This window comes from Camelus bactrianus, chromosome 11, assembly GCF_048773025.1.
Source record: "Camelus bactrianus isolate YW-2024 breed Bactrian camel chromosome 11, ASM4877302v1, whole genome shotgun sequence".
Classification (NCBI taxonomy): domain Eukaryota; kingdom Metazoa; phylum Chordata; class Mammalia; order Artiodactyla; family Camelidae; genus Camelus; species Camelus bactrianus.
Window position 1 is genome coordinate 10,832,591 of NC_133549.1, and position 19,983 is coordinate 10,852,573.

At 42.7% G+C, this 19,983-nt stretch overlaps 1 protein-coding gene across 2 annotated transcripts in view; it reads left to right on the top strand.

Annotated features, from left to right (window-relative positions):
* ABCB10 (ATP binding cassette subfamily B member 10) overlaps positions 1-18,666 on the top strand; it is a 33,933-nt gene extending 15,267 nt beyond the window's left edge. The window contains exons 7-13 of one of the 2 annotated variants that reach the window (XR_012509915.1): positions 4,533-4,628; positions 5,832-6,041; positions 6,873-6,952; positions 11,545-11,725; positions 11,914-14,402; positions 16,263-16,297; positions 16,748-16,817. Coding sequence is in view for 1 of the 2 variants with exons in the window: in XM_010962842.3 (XP_010961144.3) it covers positions 4,533-4,628; positions 5,832-6,041; positions 6,873-6,952; positions 11,545-11,725; positions 14,359-14,402; positions 16,263-16,297; positions 16,748-16,979 (878 nt within the window). In the remaining variant the exon portion in view is untranslated. Of the gene's footprint in view, positions 1-4,532; positions 4,629-5,831; positions 6,042-6,872; positions 6,953-11,544; positions 11,726-11,913; positions 14,403-16,262; positions 16,298-16,747 lie in introns of both variants that reach the window. The other variant, XM_010962842.3, reaches the window with a different exon arrangement.
* Positions 18,667-19,983: the final 1,317 nt, after the last annotated feature.

Consider the following 19,983-nt stretch of genomic DNA (forward strand, 5'->3'; position numbering starts at 1 on the left):
GTAGGGATAGTCCCAAGGTGAGAAAATCACTGGGGAGTGAAATTCCTTTTGTACAATATCATTCATTTTCAAAACTAGCAAAGAATCAAAATACATAAGTTATAAAGTGTGTGAAACAGTTGCTTGCTCTTGTCGAGAATTTCTGAGAGTTCAGCTTTCACTGTCCGTTTCTGAGTGAAGGGAAGCAAGATCCCTGGAGGCGAAGCTGCGTGCCGTCTGCGAGGTTTTCCTTTCTGTAACTTTCCTGAGCCCCAGCCGCCGGGGGCAGGTGCTTTCCTGCTTTTTGTTTTCCTTCCTCTCTTTGAAAACCGAGATGAAAGTTTAGATAAACAGCTTGCGGTCTGGTCAGTGGAGCTCAGGTGTCGCACAGTGTCGCCTCAGCTGGAAATTTTAATTTTCTGGGTTTTATGTCTATTGGTTACAGGTAGAGGCTTTTCCTTAGACCTGCAGGTAAGTGAGGATGTTGTCTGGACTGAGATTTCCAGAGACTCCGAAAACAGCATTTTAGTTCTGCTGGCCGGTCTTGAAGAAAAGCCTGATGAAGATGTTTCCAGGTGCTGAGTGACTTGGGAGCAAGTTCAGGGGGACAGAGCCATGAGGGTGCTGCTCTTCTCTCTCCGGACCCTGGGCTGAGCCTGTTGGGCTGCAGGGTCCCACACCCGCGTGGTCGGGTTCCTTTAAGTCTTCTGTCCCACCTCAGGGCGGCCCTCTCTCTTTTTTCTGTTTGTTTTGTTTCTTGTTTTTGGTATGGGGAGGTGATTAAGTTGTTTATTATTCATTTATTCTTAGAGGAGGTACTAGGGATTGAACCCAGGACCTCATGTCTGCTACACATGTGCTCTACCACATGAGCTATACCCTCCCGCCCTCGCTTTCCCTCTCTGTGGCCTTTCTGTGCACATGCCACACTTGACCACAGTCAGCTTTCCTCCCTGGCCTCCCTAATCTTCTGTGGTCTGCCACATTTGATTCTATTTCTCCTGGTCCCTCTTCTAACACCTTTTTCCCATACTGCTTAGCCTGACAGAAGCTACCTCTGTTTTTGGGTGTTCTACTGCCCTGCCTTTTGTCCCGACAGGTTCATAACTGTGTCTTGCACCGGAATAGTTGGAAACACAGTTCCAGTGTACCGGGAGTCAGTTATCTCCCCTGGTTTCAGAAAGTGCCCCCGAGGCTTTGTCTGTGTTTTGAGACTTCTGGGGAACTTGGCTTTCCGAGGCACAGGCCCTCCCACAGCTCTGGTCAGCTCCTTGGTACAGTGCCTGCCATCTGGTGACGGAGGGGAGAGTAAACGTGTGGGTGGATCTGTGGGGAACTATTACCACCAGTCTCCCCACATGCACAACCCAGACAGATACCTAAGGCTATGGGAATTTAATCCAGCAAGCTGAGTTGGATTTTAAAAGTTTTTGTGTGGATGGCCCTGGACAATGGCATTTTAAGTGAAGTAAGCCAGAAAAAAAAAGAAAAATACCGTATGATATCACTCATATGTGGTATCTAAAAAAAAAAAAAAAAAAAGAAAAAGAAAAGACAAATGAACTTAAATGTAAAACAGAAACAGACTCACAGACATAGAACACAAACTTGTGGTTGCCGGGGGGAGGCAGGTGGGAAGGGATAGACTGGGAGTTCGAGATTTGTAGAAACTGACTGGTATATGTAAAACAGATAAACAAGTTTATACTGTACAGCACAGGGAACTATATTCAATATTTTGTAGTAGCTCATGGTGAAAAAGAATATGAAAATGAATGTACGTATATTCATGTGTGACTGAAAAGAAAAATTGTGCTGTACACCAGAAATTGACAGAACATTGTAAACTGACTATAACTCAATTTAAAAAAGTTTTTGTGAAGTTTACTGCTTAGAGTAATTCTGTAATGAATCCGCAAGCAAGAAATCCCATTTTATTTATTAAATAAGTGAGAATTTTAAAATAAATAAGCAGAAATGTTGGTTTCCGCTTAGAGCAGATTCTACTGAAGAAAAAAAGCTAGATTCTATGTTCTCTGTTGAGAGAGGGTCAGAAGTGCTGTTTGAAGAAAAACGTGCTTGTTTATTTTATACCAGAGAATGCTCTTACGTCTTCTATTGAACTCCACTTTCTTTTTTCTTACTTTTTTTTTTTTAGTGAAGTGAAATTCACAAAACATAAAATTAATCTTTTTAAAATTTACAACTCAGTGCTGTGTGGTACATTCACAGTGTTGTGCAACCACTACCTCTGTTTAGTTCCAAGGTATCTTCATCACCTCAGAGAACACCCCTGCTCACTTAGCAGTCTGCCTCTATACCCCAGCCCCAGCAACCGCAGTTTGTTTTTTATCTCTATGTATTTCCTTATTCCAGATATTTCATATAAATAGAATTATATAATCCGTGGCCTTATATGTTTGGCTTCTTCCACTTAGCGTGTTTTCGGAGTTCACCCACATTGTAGCATGGATTGGTACTTCATTCCTTTTTATTGTTGAGTAATATTCTACTGTATGAATAGACCACGTTTGTTTATCTAGGGCCATTTTGTTTTTGTTTTTGTTTGCCAGAGTCTGAACTCCTTAACTGTTTTAAACTACTTCTGATTCCTTTGTCTTCTGTTTCTTCCCCCCTCCCTCTTCCACTCCCTCCCTCCCTTCCTTCTTTCCTCCTTCCTTCCTTTTTCCTTTCTATTAATAGACTTTTTTAAAGAGCAGTTATAGGTTCACAACAAAATTGAGCAGAAATATCAGAGAGCTCCCGTACACCTCTTGCCCCTTCATAAGTACAACTTCCCTCATCGTCAATATCCTTGTTGTAATTAACAAACACACACTGACATTATCACCCAAAGTCAGAGTTTACCTTAGGGTTCGCCCTTGGTATTGTACATTCTGTGGGTCTGGACAAATGAATAATGACATGCATCCACCACTGTGGTATCACAGAGTAGTTTCACTGCCCTAAAAAAACCTCTGTGCTCTGTTCAACCCTCTCTCCCCTCAACCCCTGGCAGCCACTGACTTTTTATTGTCTCCGTAGCTTTGCCTTTTCTAGATGTCCTGTTGTTGGAATCATATAGTATGTAGCTTTTTCAGATTAGCTTCTTTCATGTAGTATATGCATTGACGGTCCCTCCATGTCTTTTCATGGCTTGATAGCTCATTTCTTTTTAATGCTGAATAATATTCCATTGTCTGGATGTACTGCAGTTTACTTATCCATTCAAAGAATGTCTTGGTTGCTACCAGATTTTGGCAATTATGAATAAAGCTGCTTTGAACATTCGTGTGCAGGTTTTTGGGTGCACATACTTTTTCAACTCCTCTGGGTAAACACAAAGGAGCATGATTGCTACACTGTATGGTGAGAGCATGTTTAGTGTTGTAAGAAACTGCCGAACATTCTTTCAAAATGGCTTTACCACTTTGCATTCCCACCAGCCATGAATGAGAGTTCCCGTTGTTCCACATCGTCACCAGCATTTGATGTCAGAGTTTTGGATTTTAGCTCTTCTGATAGGTTTGTGGTGGCAGCTCATGGTTGTAATTTACTTTTGTCCAGTAATATGATGTGGAGCATCCTTTTATATACTTACTTGCCATCTGTGTATCTTTTGTGAGATGTCTGTCCATTTTTTAATTGGTTGTTTTGTTGTTGAGTTTTAAGAATTATTTTTTTGATGTGATTTTAAAAGGGATTGTTCCTTACTTTCCTTTTCTGGTATTTCATTGTTACTGTAAAGCCACTGATTTCTGGCTGTTAATCTTGCTGAATCTCCTGCTACCCTGCTGAATTCTTTTATCAGCTCTAGTAGTTTTTGTGTGGAGCCTTTGAGGTTTAAGAATTCTTTGTATGCAATGGTCTCCCCTTATCCACATCTTGCACAAATATTCACACACCTTAGAGTATTTAAATTCCATTTTTTCCAGCATTCTTACTGAGGGAAAGTGTTACACAAGTATATATTCTGGCAGTTGACATGAGCCAAGGTGCTTGATGCTTAAGTCATTAAGTCATAATTCAAAGGTGACTTTAAAAAGAGACTGTTGGACTATTTAACATCACCAAGTTTCTTCTCAGTTTCAGCCTAGTGAAGGTTGTGTTTGCTGAGTGAGAGGAGGGTTTGATTTTGTAGATGTCTTTAAAATGAACATGGGGCTTCACTATATCCATTTTGAGTATGGGATAAGTGTTGTATTTTATTTATATTGCTCTGTTTTTGACTAGGTAGACTTTCTGTGTAACACTATGATTTTAATTCAGTGGTTGATTGGTATGACTATATGTAGTTGTAAATTCCCTGATCAAACATTAAATCCTTATTAGAAATAGTGAAATTGGAGGAGGAAAAGCTGAAGGAAGACAAGGGGATAAGGCAGAGGGAATTCTGATGGATTCGCAGGTGGCTGCTGCAAACCCTTTTTTGAAAGTAACAGATTTTATATTAAAAGCAAGTTATTGTCACTGTTCCCAGAGGGATGGGAGTAGCAGATGGCCGTTTCCTGGTACAGGTGATGGATGTGTGTGGCTTTGCTTCTCATTCTCAGGTCTGAGCTCTTTCTATTCAGAGCTGATGAAAGGACTGGGTGCCGGGGGACGCCTCTGGGAGCTGCTGGAGCGAGAACCTGCGCTTCCTTTCAATGGTGGGTCTGAAATGGGTTTGTTTTTATTCGCTAGGATTAATCAGGTGTGGTTTTAGACAGATCAGCTTCCTGCACTACCTGTGAAAGATGAGCATGACCAGGACGTTGTCCCTTCCACATGACAGGGACAGAGTCCTCAGAGGGGTGGGCAGTGAGGAAGGACGGTTGCTGGGGTGCTGCTCTGGGGCCTGAGGGTGTCCCTGGAAGCCAAGGGACTGACCACACAGTGTGCAGCCACTGTCTGCCTCCTTGCAGGTAATTTGTTTACCACAAACAGCAGGATAGAAGTGAGGGCAGCTTGGGTGCACAGAGGAAGGCCCTGGGCCAGTCCACCAGATCTGTCTTCCTTAGTGATTTTGATGTTTGTGTGGAGGACAGAAGGAAAGGAAGAGGGATTACACATACAAAAGCCTCTAAGTTGCTTGGCTTTTGGAGGTGGGGTGGAGGATGCTGGTACCAATCGGCTAGAACCCTCTCATCAGCTGCTTCCCTGGAAGCTAGTACTCAGGAGAGCCGTGTGGCCTGGGCCAACTAGCGAGGGCACAGGAGGATGGCCGTGAGCAGTAACCAGTCCCAACCACTCACTGATGCCTGGGACATTGTTGGGTAGCCCCGGCCAGTAAGGGAATAGCCAGGACTCTCCTGTAGGATTGGCTGGAAGAGAGAAGCCCAATTGTGAGAGATTGAGCAGCCTCTCCCAAGTCAGTAGCAAGGTAGGACCAGGACAGAATCGGCCTCTGACCCCTTCGAGCTCCCTGGCTGTTGTGCAGCACCACCTGTGCATCGTCATTCTCTCAAGACCTTTATTTAGAGGAGGTGAGAGAAACCCTAGGCCAGGGGGACTGCAGAGGCAGCAGCACAGGGAGAGGGCAGCTGGTTGGAGACCGGACTGCTGGTCAGCATGGGCAGGTGGTTGTCTCTGAGCCTCAGTGTCCTGTCAGCAAAACTGGGACAGTGACTTGTACTTCTCAGGGCTGAGGGAATCAAACAGGATGCAGATGTGTAGTGCCTTGTACCTGGTGGTGCAGAGCAGCTCAGGTGAGCATTAGACGGAGGCTTCTTCCTGACGGGCCCAGTGGGAGCTCGTGCTCCAGGACCAGCTGCGCCGGGCCGCCATCTGTGGCCAGTTAGGTGGGAGAGCCGAGTTCAGCTTCTGAGTGTGATCTCTGCACTGAGTAATTAGGATTCTATTTTATGTTTCAGAGGGGGTCGTTTTAAATGAGAAAAGCTTCCAGGGTGCTTTGGAGTTCAAGAATGTGCATTTCGCCTACCCAGCTCGGCCAGAAGTGCCCATATTCCAGGATTTCAGCCTTTCCATCCCGTCAGGCTCAGTCACGGCGCTGGTTGGCCCAAGTGGCTCTGGCAAATCGACAGCTATTTCCCTCCTCCTGAGGCTGTATGACCCCGTTTCTGGTGAGTGGCTCACCTCGTTGTAGGATCGGGGGGGGCTCTCCGGAGCCCTTCTTCTCCTGCGCCCTTGGAGAGGGTCAGATTATGCAGAAACCTGGTAGTGTGAGAGTTCTGAATGCCAGGGGGTTTGTTCTCAGGAAAGGAATCTCTTAAACAAAGGTTTCACTTTTCAGGCTGTGACAGCTCATACAGAAAGCCTGTCAGGCATGTTGCATATCTACGAGTCCAGAGTGACTTCCTGAATTCCACCTCCTCATCGTCCATGCTGGTGTCCCCTTCTGATGGGAGGCCCTTACTGGGAGAAGGGCTCCGAGCAGGCGCCTCACGAGCTGCTGAGCACCGGCGCCCGCGGCAGCGCCCTGGGGTCAATGTCTCTCCGCACCAGCTCCCATTTTGGATTATGTTGGCCGCTGCCATCACTATCATGAAGGACGATTGAGTTCCCTCAAGGTGTACAGTTAATTTTGTTGGCTAAGGTCACAGAGATACATCTGATTATTTGAAAGCTCTGCCACGATGTCAGTCAGATTTTAGTTGCAGATAACAGAGTCCCCTCCAGCTATGTTCATGCAGGAAGGTGAGCTGGATGGATGAACTAGGTGGGCTAGCCATGTAACCACTGCAGGGAGACAGGAGGCATGGGAGACCCAGAAGGTCCCTTTTGGCTCCGAAGTTCCCTAGAATATGTTGGTTTTAGATTCTGTTTGGAGATTCTGAGTGTACTTTTCATCTTTAAAAAACTAAGTCTGGAATTTTCCCACCAGATCCTTTCTGTGTTTACGTCCTTCATTGACCCCAGGACACTCAGTGACTCTTTCCTTTCCTCTCTGCAAGGAACTATCAGTCTTGATGGCCGTGATATTCGTCAGCTAAATCCAGTCTGGCTGAGATCCAAGATTGGGACTGTGAGTCAGGTAAGAGGAGGGGGTTCCATTTTTATTATATTTTCATTTAAAACTGCTTTTGTCGTTTGTTTTTTCCTTGGTCTTGAACCTCTCAAAAGGGAAGTTTTCCAGATGTACTAATGTAATCTCACAGGGCAAGTTGTTTAGAGTTGTAAATAGTGCTGTTTCCTGAAGACCTTAGGCACTAACCACTTGAAGCACTGGCGTTTCATCAGTAGCTGGGGACTGACATCACTTTGTAATGCAGATAGTCTAGGAAACTGGGGGAGAAAATGACACAACCTTTTAGCTTCTACTGACTCTTCCCCAATTCCCATTTTCACTACTAGCCAGTCTGCTGTTTTACATAAAGGGTTTCAGAGATAAGCAAGCAAAGACTATGGCAAGAGCCGGGGGCCCCTTGCAAAGAGGTTGCAGATTTCAAGAGTGTTAATGTAATATGGTCTTTTTGATGAGACTGTTTTCACAGGATCACTTGGTGCAGGGAAATTTGACACAGCTATTTGTATTTTTATTACCAGGCTATGTGCACAGCAGACAGACCCAAGCTTTCCCCCAGTTCTGGGCCTCTCCCTCTAACGAGCACCCCCTCAGACCTTATCGTCAGCCCCACTCCGCTGTGTGAGGGGCAGGTGGGGCAGTGACGGGGCTGGCTTGGTAGTTTAAGGATCACAGCAATGCAGTATCTTCATTAGGGATGGAGAAAAGAAACTGGAAATGTATCTGCTTTTCAGGACTATTCCACAGAATGGTTTTGTTCACTACATAATGATCAAAGGGTCAATCCAACAAGAAGAGGATATAGCAATTATAAATACATGTGCACCCAACGTAGGAGCAGCTCAGTATATAAGGCAACTGTTAACAGACATGAAAGGCGGAATCGACAGTAGCACAATCACAGTGGGGACCTGAACACCCCACTTACGTCAGTGGACAGATTATCCAGACAAAAAAATCAGTAAGGAAATACAGGCCCTAGATGACACATTAGACCAGATGGACTTAGTTGATATTTCCAGAGCATTCCATCCGAAAGCAGAGAACACACAGACTTCTCAGGTGCACGTGGAACATCCTCCATGATAGAGCACATGTTGGCCTACAAAGTGAGCCTCCTAAATTTAAGAAAATTGAAACCATGTCATATCTTTCCTGACCACAATGCTGTGAGATTAGACATCAACGACAAGAAAAATACCGCAAAAAACCACTAACGTGGAGGCTTAACAGTGTGCTACTGGGCAGCCGACGGATCGCTGGAGAAATCAAAGCGGAAATAAAAAAATATTTAGAGACAAATGAAATCAAAGCGGACATAAGAAAATACTTAGAGACAAATGAAAACAAATGGCAGTCCAAAACCTCTGGGACACAGCAAAGGCAGTTCTCAGAGGGAAGTTGATAGCAATACAGGCCTACCTCAGGAAACAAGAAAAATACCTAGTGAACAACCTAACCTTACACCTCAAGCAATTAAGAAAGAAGAACAAATAAAACTTTCCATGTTAGAAGGAAAGAAACCATAAAGATTGGAGCAGAAATAATTGAAATAGAGACAAAAAAAAAAAAAAACAATAGAAAAGATCAGTGAAACAAAAAGCTGGTTCTTTGAAAAGATAAACATCACTGATAAACCGGTAGCCAGGCTCATCAAGGAAAAAGGGAGACGGCCCCAGTTAATCAAATCAGAAAGGAAAAAGAAGCTACAGCTGACACCAGAGGAATGCAAGGGCTCATAGGAGGCTACCGTGGCAACTCTATGTCAACAAAAAGGACAACCTAGAAGAAATGGACAATTTCTTAGCAAGGTACAATTTGCCAAGACTGAGCCAGGAAGAAATGGACATATGAACAGACCAGTTACCAGCACTGATACTGAGTCAGTCATTGAAGAACTCCCCACAAGCAAAAGTCAGGACCAGATGGTTTCACAGAGGAATTCTACCAAACATTTAGTGAAGAGTTAACACCTATCTTTCTGAAACTGTTCCCAAAAAGTGCAGAGGAAGGGACACTTCTGAACTCATTCTGTGAGGCCACCATCACCCTGATACCAAAACCAGACAAAGATATCACAAAATAAGAAAATTACACACTAATATCACTTATGAATATCGATGCAAAAATCTTCAACAAAATACCAGCAAATCGACTCCAACAACGCATTAAAAGGGTCGTACGCCCTGAGCAAGTGGGGTGAACCCATGGATGCAGGGGTTTCTCAGTGTCTGCAAACCAGTGTGATGCCCCACATCGACAAAATGAAGAATAAAAACCACATGATCATCTCAATAGTTGCAGAAGAAGCTTGTGATAAAATTCAACATCCAGTTATAAAAACTCTCCAGAAAGTGGGCACAGACAGAACATACCTCAACGTAATAAAGGCCATGTGTGACAAGCCCACGGCTAACATCACAGTCAGCGGGGAAAAGCTGAGAGCATTTCCTCTAAGTTCAGGAACAAGATAAGGATGCCCACTCTTGCCACCTTTATTCAACATAGTTTTGGAAGTCCTAGCCACAGCAATCCAAGAAGAAAAAGAAATAAAAGGAACCCGAATTGGAAAAGAAGTAAAACTGGCACTGTTTGTGGATGACATGATACTACACATAGAAAACCCTAAAAACGCTACCAGAAAAACACTAGAGCTCATCAATGAATTTGGTAAAGTTGCAGGGTACAAAATTAATATACAGAAATCAGTTGCATTTCTATATACTATATAAAATATAAAATGTAAAAATATAAAAAGAAATTAAGGAAATAATCCCACTTACCATCGCATCAAAAAGAATAAAATATCTAGGAATAAACTTACTGTAAAACTCCTAAAGGAAACCATGGGCAGAACACTCTTTGAATAAATCACAGCAATGTTTTTATTTTTTTGAACCAGCTCCTAGAGTAATGGAAATAAAAGCAAAAATAAACAAAGGGGACCTAATTAAACTTAAAAGCTTTTGCACAGCTAAGGATACCATAAACAAAATGAAAACACAACCTACAGAATGGGAGAAAATATTTGCAAATGATGTGACTGACAAGAGACTAAAATATACAAATAGTTCATACAGCTTAATACCAACAAAAGCAAGCAACCCAGTCAAAAAATGGGCAGAAGACCTGAATAGACATTTCTCCGAAGAAGACATCCAGATGGCCAACGGGCACATGAAAAGATGCTCAGTATTGCTCATTATTAGAGAAATGCAAATCAAAACTACAATGAGGTACCACCTCACACGAGTCAGAAAGGCCGTCATTAAAAAGTCTACAAATAATAAATGCTGGAGAGGGTGTGGAGAAAAGGGAGCCCTCCTACACTGCTGGTGGGAATGTAAATTGGTGCAGCCACTATTATCTCCTTAAAAAACTAAACACAGATTTACCATATGATCCAGTAACCCCCCCACTTCTGGGCATATATCCAAAGATAACTATAATTTGAAAAGATACATGCACCCAATGTTCACAGCAGCACTATTTACAGTAGCCAAGACATGGAAGCAACCTAAATGTCCATCGACAGATGACTGGATAAAGAAGATGTGGTCTCTATATACAATGAAATATTACCCTTTCATAAAAAAGAATGAAATTATGCCATTTGTAGCAACATGGATGGACCTAAAGATTATCATATTAAGTAAGTCAGACAAAGATAAATATCATATGATGTCTCTCACATGTGGAATCCAAAAAAAAATACAAATTTTATTTGCAAACCAGAAATAGACTCATGGACACAGAAAACAAACTGTGGTTACTGGGTGAGGACGGAGGGATAGATTAGGAGTTTGGGATTAATAGACACACATTACTGTATATAAAATAGATAAACAACAAGGACCTAGAGTATAGCACAGGGAACTAAATTCATTTTCTTGTAATGAGCTGTAATGGAAGAAAATCTGAAAAAAAAATGCATGTATGTGTATAACTGAATCACTTTGCTGTATACATGAAACTAACATTGTAAATCAACTACATTTCAATAAAAAATAAGAATTAAAGTGGGGAGGATATAGCTCAGTGGTAGAGTGCATGCCTAGCATGCATAAGTTCCTGGGTTCAATCCCCAGTACCTCCATTAAAAAAAACAAGTGAATAAACTTGATTACTTCCTACCGCAAAAAAAGAAAGACAGAAAACGAATTAAAAAAAAGAATAGTTCTGTCCAAATGCCCCGTTCCTGTCTGCTTTGTTTATGTTTCAAAAAGTAGTAGATACAGATGGATTCTCCCTTAGTGGAAGGCAGGCAGCTGGGAAATGCAGACCAGCTCGGTCTTCCTCCTGAAGGAGAACTTGCATTTGTGGAGGGCCTACTGCGTGCCAGTCGTATGGGTCATAGGGGAATCCCATTTCCTGCAGCGTGGGGAAACTTTAGATGATACAGTCAGTCCTGCTCATGGTAATACATGAATTTTTAAATCATCCAGTGGGTGAATTTATGGAGCATGAGGAAGTAGAACCAGGAAAACAGTATATACTCTTTGGGAGCAGTTTAATCGTTTCTCAGATATAAGTGCTTACTAAGCTCCCCTGTGTTTCCTAGACAGTTGAAATTTGCAATGCATTGTATTTCCAATTCGTAGGAACCAATTTTGTTTTCCTGCTCAATTGCGGAGAACATTGCTTATGGTGCCGACGACCCTTCCCTGGTGACTGCCGCGCAGGTGGAGAAAGTGGCCTGCGCAGCCAACGCAGCTGCTTTCATCCGAAACTTCCCTCAAGGATTCAACACCGTGGTTGGAGAAAAGGGCGTGCTCCTTTCAGGTACCTTTTTGTTATTACTGCTTTGTAGCAAAACTCTGCTCCAAAAACTCTCCAGACATTTCGTACCGCAGTGTAATTTTCTAATTAGGCTTTTGTCCTTAGAATTGATGAAATTCATCTTTTTCACTTTCTGAAATCTCTCTTGTTTGTGGACAGCAACCCGGTTTCCTCCACTTTCTACCCCAAAGGTATTTCCAGATTCTCACGGGGTGTCCCACTGAGGAGTACTCAGCCACAGCCGCTTTTTCTCGTCTGAGGAGAGATGTGTTTTGCAACTCGAGATCCTTGAAAATTGTAGAAAATGAGACAGATACCAGGTGGCAACATGACTTGCTGAAGGAGGCAGAGCCCGAGTCAGGAGCAGAAGTGCAACGAAGGAGCCCGTTACTCCCTACTTTGCAGGTTCTGTGTTGGACCCAGAGCCGGCAAACTTCTTCTATAAAGGGCCAGAGAATAAATATGTTAGGGTTTTGGTTTTTTAAAAATATTTCAAGTTTTATGGGCCACATGTGATCTCTGTCACACAGTCTTTGTTTCTTTTTTAAACAATCCTTTTAAAATGTAAAAACCATTCTTAGCTTGAGGCTGTGCACAGACAGGCCCTGAGTCAGACTGGCCCACGTGCAGTCCTCGGTTCCCCATCCTGGCGAATGAGGGACTCTCAGGCGTGCGCTGCTCTCTGCTCCCTGTGACGTCGTCGTTGGGGCTCACCCAGCAGGTCAGATCGCGTCCCGGGGCCATGTTTCCCGGAGGGAAGGAGAAATGGTTCTGATGCTTTAGAGTGCAGAAGGGGGACCAATAATAGGGAAATAAAATTTTGGTTAAACACATTGTTTTTTATTACAAATATTGAAATGTGCTTCCTCTCACGATGTGAGCCCTCTGTCACTGCAAGTGTTGAAGCAGAGGGTGGACACCGTGTCAGTGCAGAGGCTGCCAGGCTGGATTGGAGCAGCAGTGCTTTCCAACTCTTTTTGCTTGAACTTAAACGACAGAAAATTTAACACAAATGTTTTCAGTTAATGGTGTGTGATTTTTTCAAACTATAGGCAGTAGATAAAAAATGTTTTTGCTAGATCGGGAAGTTCCAGGAGTAGAATTACATATTGTTGTGCACGCGTGAAGTGCTGCTCCATCTCTGAAACATGTCCTCGGGCAGGACACCGGTTTCGGCTGCTCATGGTGAAATGATCAGGCAGGGGCGTGTGGGGTTGGGAGCCACCTGCACGCTGGCCCGCAAGCACATCACCTTCTCCCTTGGAGCGGCTTCTGCAGGTCCCTTCCGCTACCGGGACTCTCCAGCTCTGTTCCGCAGTGGAAGTACCCGAGGTTTCGGTGCGCCGTCACTCTCTGGGCGGGAGAAAGGCCAGCCGGCGGTAGGTGGGCGGTGCGCTGGGTGGAACCGGGGATTCCGCAGAGCTGGCCCCCGCCCTCGCCGGCGGCTCTGCCGACCCACACAGAGCGCTGAGCCCCCCAGGCAGAGGGCTTCGGAAAGACCGTGCCCTTCTTCCTGCCCTCGTCGGGAGCGTGGGCTTGCCTGTCTGCGGGCGGCTTCTAGCGGCACCACACAGTTCAGTCTAAATGATTAACTTCTTTTAAGTGAAATTGTGTGTATCAAGTACTATTAATAAGTATGTTCAGCCAATACAATCAAGCAAAAAGGAATGCTTTCGTCACCAAAAATGGAATTGAGTTTTCTAAAATGAAGTAAGTTGGGAGGGGTGAGTTCTGAGTACTGCTCTCTGAGGCTTTACTGGTGGTAACTTAGTGTCCCCTGGGAGGAAGGAGAGAGGGTGGTGTGAAAGAGAAACGAGGAAGGGAAGTCAGCAGCTGTCTGACCTTTTATGTTTCCCCTACTCACCGACCCCCCCAAGTCTGCTCCTTGGTTTAGTAGAATTTGAGTTTTAGAAAAGGGGGCATTAGAGTGGCTGACTCCATTTGTTGCCTCCAGCTTCATACAAACACACACACCTAAACACACACTCCCTCTCTCTCTCTCTCTCACTGCTCCATGTGCCAGCTGTCCCGCGGGGCAGGGAAAGGAAGAGAATAAGGTGAGGGCGGAAGAACCGAGCAGCGCGCTGAGGCAGAACAGCAGGCTGACAGAGCCCATCTCACTGATGTCCTTTGCGCCCATGCAGCTCACGTGCCCTTCAGAAACCTCTGAATACCTTGAGTTCCCCGCTCCCCTGTCCCTGGGGTGTTCTGTTGCGGGGGCAGCACTTGTGTGGTTGAGAGCACAGCCGCCTGTGCAGCTGAGGCCTTGGCTCTGCTGCTGACCGACCGGGCAGGTTCTTTGTGCCAGTTCCTCATCTGTGAAAAGGGAGTTGCTGTGGGACGTGCTTGATGGGCTTGTTTTTGAGACTGAATGAGATAATACATGTAGTGCCTTTAGAACATGCCTGGTGCAGAAGGGTTCCACAACGTTCGCTCTGATAGCAACTTGTTATTACTAGCCTTTAGACTGATGAGGAAACAGTGTATTTAAAACATAGGTTTCTGCTCTCCCATCTGTCTCAGCTATGACTGGCTGGGAGAAGCTACCTTCAGATTGCCACACAGCTTAGAAAAGCCTGTTACCAAGAATTTTTGTTAAGGCTTTCAGTTAAAAAAAATAAAATGGTCATTTTCAGGTGGGCAGAAACAGCGGATTGCAATCGCCCGTGCTCTGCTTAAGGTAAGCCTGAAGCCCCTTGGCTGGGGTTTTTTGTGTTGCTTTTAATTAGGGACCTTGTAATTTGTAATATGCTATTTTTCTTCTTCTTCCTTTTTTTGGGGGGGAGGGTAGGTATGTGGCTGGCAGTTCTGGTGAAAGGGGAGTTGGGTGTTCCACCGAGTACTTGTCCAAATGTAACAAGTATTTCATGAGTATTAGGAGCACAGTACTGTGCGAGCGTTGCCAGATGGAGAGGAGTTTAACACATGGATCTTCCACGAAGAAGTGTACAGTGTGGGAGGTATAGCTCAGGGGTAGAGCGTGTGCCTAGCATGCACGAGGTCCTGGGTTCAATCCCCAGTCCCTCCATTGAAAATAAATACATAAATAAATAGAAACCTAATTATCTCCTTTCCCCAAAATAAGTCAAAAAATAAAAAGATAATCAATTAGAAAGATTTTTAAAAAGACGCATATGGTCTAACTGGTGAAAGTGATTATATCAAAATAACAAAACAATGCAAGTATAGCCTCTTATATGATCAACAACCACCTGCCAAACTCAACAGTAAAGACTTGAAATACTTAAACGCAAGACTCCTGAGAGGAGAGGGGAAAGCTGAGAGTCATGGACATTGTTTTTTTTTTTTTTTTTTCAAGAAATAACAGCCTTCCCTTTGTTATATAATTGCTCTGCTCAGATTTATTGGTGATTTTTTAAACGGCTTTTTTAAACCTAATTTACATATAAAATTCACCAGTTTTAAATGTACTTTTCAGTGACTTTTAGTAAATTTGCAGTTGTGCAGCCATCACACAGTCCAATTTTAGAACATTTCCGTCACCCTGAAAAGATCCCTTGTACCCATTTGCAACCTTCCCCCAACCTTTCCCAGCACTCTGCTTTCTGTCTGTCTAGATTTGCCTTTTCTGGACATTTCAGATACAAGGAGTCAGACAGGATGTGGTCCTCTGCAGCTAGCCTCTCGTACTCGGATAGCATCGGCACTTTATTCCTTTCTGTCGCTGAGTTACATTCCTTTGTGTGGATAGACCACAGTTTGTCCATTCACTGGGTGATGAGCATTTGGGTTGTTTCCAGTTTAGGGCTGTTGTGAATAGCACGACTCTGTGCGCATGTATTTGTTTGGGTGTGTTTCCATGTCTTATGGGTAGGTTCCTAGGCAGAGCTGGAATTTAACATGTTACATACCTTGGCTTGCTCTTATTTTCCCTCAGTGTTGTGTGTCCTAGTCCTAACTAGACTATGAGCACGACCTTGACAATCTAGACTCTGTCTAAGTAACCTTACGTCCCCACCTCACACTGACTGGCCAGCAGGGCAAAACTGCATTAGAAAGACTGTCCAGCTCAGTGATGACTGTGATCATGGTTTCAAGTCATCTCTAACTCTTCTATTTATGAGCTTGTCTCACTTAAGAGTTTGTGTTCTTTTTTTGTAGTAGCTTAATGTGATATAAGGCACATGCTATAAATTCACCCATTTAAAGTACAGCTCAGTGTTAGTGTATTCAGAGTTGGGCATCCATCACCACAACCAATTTTAGAACATTTTCATCACCCCCAAAGGAGACCCCTCTACCCTTCAGCAGTCTCACACACCCCACTGCCTTCTCTCTCCACGGACCCCAGCCCCAGGTAACCACTAGTTTACTTTCTGCTTCACAGATGTGCCTATTCTGGACATTTCATACAAACGGACTCATACATTCTGTGACATACTGTGTCTTGCTCTTTGCGCTCAGCATAATGTTTTCGAAGCTCATCCATGTTGCATCTTGTATCAGTACTTTCTTTTATTCCTAAGAGTTTGTGTTTTTCTAATAAAGTTATGTTTTCTTTTTAATGTTTTTCCTTCAGAATCCCAAAATTCTTCTCCTGGATGAAGCAACCAGGTGAGGATATCTTAATGTGCAATTGTATTAAACCAAATTCTTCCTGTACCACAAACTTATTACTTTCAAGTGAAACAGCTGAGAAATGTCTCAGACTTTAAAGGGACAGCGTCTGACTCAATAACGCCAGCTGGGAGGCAGCTAACAGGCTGAGTCATGAGCTGAGGGCTCTAGTTCCAGTTCAGACACTTGTGATGAATCTCTGATCACTTTAGTGGGCAATGCTGCCAAATTACTAGTTCTATGGAAATCAAGGGTCCAGAGCTTCTTTTTTTTTAATAGTAACTTTATAATATAAAATATATATAGTTGACCCAGGAAGTTGCAGTGTTGATCATAGTGAAAATTCACTGCTCGTGAAGGGCCACTGTACATGTAACAGGAAGTACATGACTTACCAGTGTGCATGGCACTGACATCTTCGCTTTCCTGTGGGTTGTCTGGTTTCAGTGCACTGGATGCTGAAAATGAGTACCTGGTACAGCAAGCTCTCGATCGACTAATGGAAGGAAGAACGGTGTTAATCATTGCCCATCGTCTATCCACCATTAAGAATGCTAACATGGTGGCAGTTCTTGACCAAGGGAAAATTACCGAATACGGGAAGCATGAAGAGCTGCTCTCAAAACCAGATGGGATATACAGAAAACTAATGAACAAACAAAGTTTTATTTCAGCATAAAGCAGCAATTACTGGTACACTGAATATGAGAGACTTTAAAGCAAACCAGCATTACAGGAAAAAAGAAGAAATTCAGACTGTATGAAATCTTTAAATCATACTTCAAGTTATTTGAAATCTGCCTATTTTCCCCAAAGTTCATAAAATATTGTTTTGAGATGTCCTTGTTCTCAAGACCTTTTTATTCAGAGTTTTAGTAACTATAACTTTCTAAATGTCTATAGCACTGAAGTTATTTTCAGGTTTTATATTTTTATCTTGGAATATTTTAATTAATATAGCATGGCACCTCATTTTCTTTCATCTGCTGTTTTAAATTGAACCTATTGTCAGATGACAACTTTTAAGAGGGAATTATAAATAAAGAGCCTAATTATTGTAGGCCAGTTTACCAGGCACTGTGTAATCTCTTAGTGTTCTACTTTGGGTCTCATTTTACCAGGTAGCAGAATAGAAGGTGAAAATGTAACCCTTTAGTTTAACCTGGTAGTCTCATAGAGGAAACCTAATATATATACAGAAATAGCTAACATCACATGGCGAGAAGGGAACATTAAACTCCTCATCTCTTCTGTCTCCAAAGGTGTGAAAGCTTAGGAATATGTGTTCCTCTGGGATGATACTGTGTTTGGATGTGGGTAGTTTTCAACATCTTTGGCACATGAGAGCCTGGTGAGTTTTAAAAAGGGAATAAGCCCCGTCCTTTGAATATGAAAACTTCTGTTTTCATTGTTCACATATTTATTTCTATGAATACTTTGGGAACTGAGACATGAACTGGCAGATGTCAAGAAAGATGTAAAAATGACTTCTACATTTATGTTGTCTGAAGGCCTGTACCTTGAAAATTATCTTTTAAAAGCTTATAATTCCTAGCCAAATTTTACAGCTGTTTTTATCAGTTATTTAAATAGTTTTGAAATTTCACTCAGTGAGGCTAACATCTGAAATTATTACTATAACTGTAATTTTCAACCTTAAAACATTTGAAGAAAGTTTAGTTCTTGCCATTCTACAGAGTATCAAGAAACCCTAAGAACTTGTCACTCTTCTTCTGAAAAGAGGAAGTAATTAACCATTTTTCTTTTATATATGGGTATATTTTTATTCACCTAAATGTCTCAAAATTCCTAAAGTAATGCTGACAGCCTTTGCATTTGCCGTATTTCATATCAGTGCTATTAATTTGCTGTTGCCTCAAGAAAAAGTACTTTTTCTACATTAATAATGCCAGAACCTAAGAAGTAACTATGTTGATATAATTAAAATGAATGTTTTCTCATAGACTGAGTATTCGTTAGTTTCCTGATTATGCTGGAAGAAGAAACCACTATTTCATGGTCAGCATGGAATATTACATTTCATTCTACGTAAGGGAATCTGTTAATGACTAAAGTGAATTCAGTGGATGAATAAACTCAGTGTTCTTTGAATCAGTAAACCAGACATCTGTGACAATCATTTTAACAAGATTTATGTATATTTTTCATGGTTTACTATTATGGTGTAGTTCTCAGAAAGCGGGTAAAACACAATTACAAGGTTGGGTCTGAGGGAAATCTCTGTGCCATAGAAGTATTTACAAAATTGAATTTGATTGTTATATTTTATTTTCTAAAACAACATGTTCAGCTGTGTCCTTAAAGTAACATTTTATATCATGAATTAAAATTTATAGTGAACATGATCTGTGTCTGTCACTTACTGTAAAACCTTTATTACATTCAGCTTCTTATTAGAATTTAGCTATGAAGATTCAGGAATAAAGAAAAAACTAACATTACAAATACAGAAAAGTGAGTAGTAATTACAAGTTCCTTTCCTTTCCTCCTAATCTAAGATTTTTAATGTCCTCATTTGCTTGTTACTTCTAAACATTCTGTTCAGTTGCTTCAGTACATAAGTAGGCACCCCTGTCACCACAATGGACAAGGGACTGTGCTGTGGAGCCGGTGGCAGGTGAGTAAGGCGCAGTATCTGCCCTCCGGAAGCTTCTAGTCTAGGAGTCGGGGGTATAAAAATTAATCACAAGAAATTAGCTAGATGTCAGAGGTGTTGTAACTAACACTGTTTGGTGCCCCTTTTTTGTTTCCAGCGTGTTTGCACATGTTACCACATTTGATCCTTTGACAACCCTGTAATTTAAAGAAACACCTGGGACGGGCGGAGGGTAGAGCTCAGTGGTAGAGCGCGTACTTAGCATGCACAGGGTCCTGGGTTCAATCCCCAGCGCCTCCATTAAAAATAAATAAATAAAACAGATAAATAAACAAATACCTATTATCCCCACTCCCACACGAGGAAAGAAGCACGAGCGAGTTGCCAGGTAGCTCACACTGATGCTGTGCACAAGGAGAGAGAGACAGGCAGGGCTGGGTCTTGGGCCATCAGTGCTGTGAGGGAACCCTTTAGCTTTCATCCTGCGTGCATGGAGAGCCAGCGAAGGACATGTATGTTTATGTAAGCAATTTAGAAGCAGACGAGAAGAAGCAAAAAGAAAATTTAAATCGCCTGAAAGCCTACCTGTGAAGATAAAATGCCACGTTAATGAGCTTCGTGGTTTTTGTTGTCCACTCCCCAGGCTCCTCTGCGTGCAAGGTCTCTGGCCTTGGACCCGACTGGTTCCCAGGAAGTAATCTCAAGGTAACCCATTACAAGCCATACCCTTGAACATGCCGTTTTACAAAGTAGGGCTCCATTTTGGGAAACCACTGTATTCCAGGAAAGTGCCAAAGCTGTTAGAAGTAAGTGACAATGAATGTAACTGTTACAAAACATTAAGTATATTTATGAAAAAGGTATGTGGAAACTACACAGTAAATGTTCATTTGGGGGTGTTTTTCTACATGTTTTTATGTCAGGCATCGTGGAGTTTAGCTGGTAATCACCACTCAACTCATTCAGTAAACATTCACTGAGCACATTCTATTTTGTTAGGTCCTGTGCTAGGTGCTGGCTGGGCCTCCCTCCTGAAGCCAGCACAGAGGCACACCAGCTGTGACCT